The 6355-nt window shown below is 58.8% G+C and overlaps 1 protein-coding gene across 1 annotated transcript in view; it reads left to right on the top strand.

Annotated features, from left to right (window-relative positions):
• The window catches only part of Cers4 (ceramide synthase 4), a 16648-nt gene extending 11110 nt beyond the window's left edge, over nt 1–5538 (top strand). Inside the window, exons 8-11 of the mRNA XM_060375906.1 lie at nt 348–476; nt 1184–1290; nt 4045–4201; nt 4945–5538. Coding sequence (XP_060231889.1) covers nt 348–476; nt 1184–1290; nt 4045–4201; nt 4945–5094 — 543 coding nt within the window. The 3' untranslated portion in view covers nt 5095–5538. The remainder of the gene's footprint in view (nt 1–347; nt 477–1183; nt 1291–4044; nt 4202–4944) is intronic.
• The last annotated feature ends 817 nt before the right edge of the window (nt 5539–6355 follow it).

Raw genomic sequence — 6355 nt, 5'->3', positions numbered from 1 at the left:
GAGGAGGAGAAGGAGGAGGAGGAGAAGGAGGAGGAGGAGGAGGAGGAGGAGGAGAAAGAAAAGAAGGAGGAGGAGGACGAGGAGGAGAAGGGGAGGAGGAGGAGGAGGAGAAGGAAGAGGAGGAGGAGGAGGAGAAGGAGGAGGAAGAGGGAGGAGGAGGAGGAGAAGAGGAGGAGGAGAAGGAGGAGGAGGAGGAGGAGGACGGGGAGGAGGAGGAGGAAGAGGAGGAGGAGGGGACAGGGATGACGGAGAAGGGGACAGGGATGACGGAGGGAGGGGACAGGGATGACGAGGATGACGGAGGGAGGGGACGGGGATGACGGAGGTGACTCCCCTCCCCCCCGCAGGACTTCCGGGAACAGGTCGTCCACCACTTCGTGGCCGTGGGCCTCATCGGCTTCTCCTACAGCGCCAACCTGCTGCGCATCGGCTCCGTGGTGCTCATGCTGCACGACTGCTCGGACTACCTGCTGGAGGTCAGCGGCCGCCCGTGCTCCCCGTCCTCCCTCGTCCTCCTACATCCTTCCCCCCATCCTCCCCATCCTTCCCTGGTCCTCCTCGTCCTCCCCCATCCTCCTCCTTCCTCCCCTTCTTCCCCCTTGTCCTCCCCATCCTCCTCCCTGGGGCTCCACCCTTCCCCATCCTTCCGATCCTTCCCCCGTCCATCCCCCGTCCTCCCTGTCCTTCCCCGTCCTCCCCAGAGCTCATCCTCCCGTCTTCCCCCCGTCCTCCCCGTCTCCATCGCCTCCTCCATTCCCTCTCTTCCTCCTCCTCCTCCTCCATCCCCTTCTCCCTCCATCACCTCCTCCTCCATCCCCTCCTCCATCCCCTTCTCCCTCCATCACCTCCTCCTCCATCCCCTCCTCCATCCCCTCCCTCCTCCCTCCATCACCTCCTCCATCCCCTCCTTCACCTCCTCCATCACCTCCTCCTCCTCCTCCATCACCTCCTCCTCCTCCTCCCTCACCTCCTCCACCTCCTCCATCACCACCACTTCCTCCTCCTCCTCCCTCACCTCCTCCACCTCCTCCATCACCTCCTCCTCCTCCTCCATCACTTCCTCCATCACCTCCTCCTTCTCTCTATTCCTCCTTCACCCACCCTCCCCTCCCTCCTCCCTCCCTCCCCTCTCTCCTCTCCGTCCTCCCTCTCCCTCCTCCCCTCACCTCCCTCATCCCCGCAGGCCTGTAAGGTCCTCAACTACACCCACTACCGGAAAACCTGCAACGCGCTCTTCCTGGTCTTCGCCGGCCTCTTCTTCTACACCCGCCTGGTCCTCTTCCCCACGCGGTGAGTCCCGGGGAGGAGGGGAGGGGAGGGGAGGGGGAGGGGAGGAGGGGTAGTGACTTCCCCAACCTGCTTCCCGTTTCCTTTTTCCTGATCATCTACACCTGCTTCCTGCTCCCCATTTCCTGCTTCCTACTTCTTCCCTCCTTCCTCCTTCCTGATCATCTACATTTGCTTCCCGTTTCCTGCTTCCTCCTTCCTGACTTCTGATCATCTACACCTGCTTCCTGTTTCCTGCTTCCTCCCTCCTGATCATCTACACCTGCTTCCTGTTTCCTGCTTCCTCCTTCCTCATCTACAATGGCTTCCCGTTTCCTCCTTCCTATTTCTTCCTTCCTTATGCTTCCTGTTCATGTACACCTGCTTCCTGTTTCCTCCTTCCTGATCATCTACACTTGCTTCCCATTTCCTGCTTCCCACTTCCTGCTTCCTACTTCTTCCCTCCTTCCTGATTTCTGTTCACGTACACCTGCTTCCTGTTTCCCATTTCCTGCTTCCTCCTTTCTGCTTCATGTTCATTTACACTTACTTCCTGTTTCCTGTTTTAGGGTTATCTGTACCTGCTTCCTACTTCTTCCCTTCCTCCTTCCTGTTCATCTGCACCTGCTTCTTTTTTCCTCTTTCTTCCTTCATGATCATCTACACTGGCTTCCCGTTTCCTGCTTCCCATTTCCTACTTCCTACTTCCCTTATTCCTGTTCATGTACACCTGATTCCTGTTTCCCGTTTTCTGCTTCCTCTTTCCTCCCTCCTGATCACCTACACCTGCTTCCTGTTTCCTGCTTCCTCCCTCCTGATCACCTACACCTGCTTCCTGCTTCCTCCTTCCTCATCTACGATGGCTTCCCGTTTCCTCCTTCCTATTTCTTCCTTCCTTATGCTTCCTGTTCATGTACACCTGCTTCCTGTTTCCTCCTTCCTGATCATCTACACTTGCTTCCCATTTCCTGCTTCCCACTTCCTGCTTCCTACTTCTTCCCTCCTTCCTGATTTCTGTTCACGTACACCTGCTTCCTGTTTCCCATTTCCTGCTTCCTCCTTTCTGCTTCATGTTCATTTACACTTACTTCCTGTTTCCTGTTTTAGGGTTATCTGTACCTGCTTCCTACTTCTTCCCTTCCTCCTTCCTGTTCATCTACACCTGCTTCTTTTTTCCTCTTTCTTTCTTCATGATCATCTACACTGGCTTCCCGTTTCCTGCTTCCCATTTCCTACTTCCTACTTCCCTTATTCCTGTTCATGTACACCTGATTCCTGTTTCCCGTTTTCTGCTTCCTCTTTCCTCCCTCCTGATCACCTACACCTGCTTCCTGTTTCCTGCTTCCTCCCTCCTGATCATCTACACCTGCTTCCTGTTTCCTGCTTCCTCCTTCCTCATCTACGATGGCTTCCCGTTTCCTCCTTCCTATTTCTTCCTTCCTTATGCTTCCTGTTCATGTACACCTGCTTCCTGTTTCCTCCTTCCTGATCATCTACACTTGCTTCCCATTTCCTGTTTCCCATTTCCTGCTTCCTCCTTTCTGCTTCATGTTCATTTACACTTCCTGTTTCCTGTTTTAGGGTTATCTGTACCTGCTTCCTACTTCTTCCCTTCCTCCTTCCTGTTCATCTACACCTGCTTCTTGTTTCCTCTTTCTTCCTTCATGATCATCTACACTGGCTTCCCGTTTCCTGCTTTCCATTTCCTACTTCCTACTTCCCTTATTCTTGTTCTTGTACACCTACTTCTTGTTTCCCATTTCCTGCTTCCTCCTTCATGTTCATCTACACTTGTTTCCTGCTTTCATCTACACCTGCTTCCTTCTTCCTGCTTTAGGGTCATCTACACCTGCTTCCTGTTTCCTGTTTTAGGGTTATCTACACCTGCTTCCTGGTCATCTACACCTGCTTCCTGTTTCCTACTTTCTTCCTGCTTTAGGGTCATCCACACCTGCTTCCTGGTCATCTACACCTGCTTCTTGCTTCCTACTTCCTGCTTTAGGGTCATCTACACCTGCTTCCTGTTTCCTACTTCCTGTTTTCTGCTTTATGGTCATCTACACCCGCTTCCTGTTTCCTGCTCCCGGGCCCCTCCTCCCCCTCCCCGCAGCAGCGTCCTCCACACCTGTTTCCTGCTCAAGGACGCCTGCTTCCTGCTTCCCGCTTCCGCTCCCCCTTCTTCCTGTTTCCTGTCTCCTTCCTGCTTCTGGCCCGTCCCTGTTTAGTGTTCCCCTTTTCCTGTTTCGGGTCCGTCCCCTTTCCCGGCCCCCCGCACCACGGCTCACACGGTTCCGCCCCCGTTTCCGGTCACACCCACAGCGTGCTGTACAGAAGTAGGAGAGACTACCCCGACTATTTCCGGTTCCCTCTTCCTGTTTCCGGTCCGTTCCCTTTTACTGTCCCCCCCGGCCCCCGCATCCCGGGTTCACACGGTTCCGCCCCGTCCCCCGCCTATTTCCAGTCTCTCCTTGGCTCATGCGGTCCGCCCCCGTTTCCGGTCCCCCCCCCCCCGCAGCGTCCTGCGCACGACGCTGACGGACTCCCTGCGGGATCCCGGCTTTTCCCCATTATTTGTACCCTCGCTTCCGGTTTCTGGTCTGTCCCCTTTTACTGTCCCCTCTCCGCCTTTCCCCACTGTTTCTAGCCTCACTTCCGGTTGTCGGTCCGTCCCCGTTTATTCTCCCCCTCTTCCTGTTTCCGGCCCGCCCCCTTTTCCTGTCCCCCGGGCCCCGCACCCCGCGCTCACAGGGTTCCGCCCCATCCCCCTCCTCCCCGCAGCGTGCTGCACACGACGCTGACGGACTCGGTGCGGGACTCGGGCCCGTTCTTCGGCTACTACTTCTTCAACGCGCTGCTGCTGGCGCTGCAGCTGCTGCACGGATACTGGTTCCTGCTCATCCTGCGCATGCTCGGCTCCTTCCTGCGGGGGCAGCCGGTGGGCGAGGGGGCTGGGGAGGGGCCTGGAGGGCGGGGAGGGGCCTAGAGGGGAGAGGGAGGGAGGGAAGGAGGGAGGGAGGGAGGGAGGGAGGGAAGGAAGGAAGGAAGGAGGGAAGGAAGGAAGGAGGGAAGGAGGAAGGAAGGAAGGAGGGAAGGAAGGAAGGAAGGAGGGAGGAAGGAAGGAAGGAAGGAAGGAAGGAGGGAAGGAAGGAAGGAGGGAAGGAAGGAAGGAGGGAAGGAAGGAAGGAGGGAGGGAAGGAAGGAAGGAGGGAAGGAAGGAAGGAAGGAAGGAAAAGAAGGAAGGAAGGAGAGAAGAAGGGTGGGAATGAGGGAGCGAAGGAAGGAAGGAGGGAGGGAGGGAAGGAAGGAAGGAAAAGAAGGAAGGAAGGAGAGGAGGGAAGGAGAGAAGGAGGGAAGGAAGGAAGGAGGGAGGGAAGGAAGGAAGGAGGGAAGGAAGGAAGGAGGGAAGGAAGGAAGGAGGGAAGGAAAGAAGGAAGGAGGGAAGGAAGGAGGGAGGGAAGAAAGGAAGGAGGGAAGGAAGGAAGGAAGGAAAAGAAGGAAGGAAGGAGGGAAGGAAAAGAAGGAAGGAGGGAAGGAAGGAAGGAGGGAAAGAAAAGAAGGAAGGAAGGAAGGAAAAGAAGGAAGGAAGGAGGGAAGGAAAGGAGGAAGGAAGGAGGGGTGTGGGAGGGGCCTGGTGTCATCCTCCCCCTCCTCCTGTCCTGACCCCGTCCTCCCCCCCAGATGTCGAAGGACATCCGGAGCGATGTGGACTCAGAATCGAGCGAGGACGAGGCCACGGCCACGGCCACAGCGACCCCCGACCCCCTCGGGCCCCGCCGCCGGGCGGCCACACGCCTGACCAACGGGGACACCCGGGCCGCGGCCTCGTAGAGCGAGCGCCGGGGCGGGGGTGGGGAGGACCACAGAGCGAGTCCTCCCTCCCCCGTGGCCGGGGCCCCACGGCAGTGACCGCGGACGGGAGCCGGGGGACGTGGCCCCGGGACACAGGGAGGACCCTCCCCCCCACCCAGGGCAGGAGGAGGACTGGGGATCTGTGTCCCGCTCGCTCGTTCTCTTGGGGAGCACAGAGAGCGCGGCGGAGGCCACGGCGATGGAGGAGGAGGACGCCGGGTCCCGGCCGGGAGGGCGTCCACCGATGAATGTCCACGTCCCTCGCTCCCTCTCTCTCTCTCTCTCCCTCTCTTGCTCTCGCTCTGAGCGAGCTGGACGGGTCCGCCGGGAGCACGGCGGAGGCGAGGATGATGCCGTGGGGGGCAGGATCCGCCTTCGGCCATGGCCTGTGCCGAGGCCAATAAAGCGTCGGTGATAAAACGGCGTCCGCGTCCCTCGCTCGCTCTTTCTCTCTCTCTACTCCAGAGGTGAAGATGGAGAGGAGGAGGAGGAGGGGGAGGAGGAGGGGAAGGAGGAGGAGGGGAAGAAGGAGGAGGAGGAGGAGGAGGAGAAGGAGGAAGAGGGAGGAGGAGGAGGGAGGAGGAGGAGGAGGAGGAGAAGGAGGAGGAGGAGAAGGAGGAGGAGGAGGAGGAGAAGGAGGAGGAGGAGGAGGGAGAGAAGGAGGAGGAGGAGGAGGGGGAGGAGAAGGAGGAGGAGGAGGAGGAGGGAGGACATCAGACAATGAGGACCACAGAGACCACGGGAGCCACCGAGGGCCACAGAGAGAGAGGGACAGAGAGAGAGTGAGGGGGAATCCATCAGCGTCTCCTGTTCCCACTTGGAAAATCAACAAACACGACTGACCGGGCCTCGAACCCACGACACGTCCTGCCCCCGAGAGCCCACGCCGAGCCCCTCCGCGTCCTCAGGAGAGGGAGGAGGCGCCCGCAGCCCCGCGCCAAAGGCCGCCGTGGCCCTCGGTGCCCTGACACTGAGGTCACGTAGGGACAGTCCACGTTCCCCTCATTAGAGCCACGTGGACACTGATGAGCCACGTGGACACTGATGAGGGGCCACGTGGACACTGAGGTCAGGACAGTCCCTGTTCCCCTCACGGGGAGCCACGTGGACACTGATGAGGAGCCACGTGGACACTGATGAGGGGCCACGTGGACACTGAGGTCCTGACAGTCCCTGTTCCCCTCACTGGGAGCCACGTGGACACGGATGAGGGGCCACATGGACACTGAGGTCCTGACAG

This window comes from Meriones unguiculatus, assembly GCF_030254825.1.
Source record: "Meriones unguiculatus strain TT.TT164.6M chromosome 13 unlocalized genomic scaffold, Bangor_MerUng_6.1 Chr13_unordered_Contig_2907, whole genome shotgun sequence".
NCBI lineage: Eukaryota > Metazoa > Chordata > Mammalia > Rodentia > Muridae > Meriones > Meriones unguiculatus.
The sequence above is the reverse complement of the archived record's forward strand: the minus strand, read 5'-3'. Positions and strand labels throughout refer to the sequence as shown.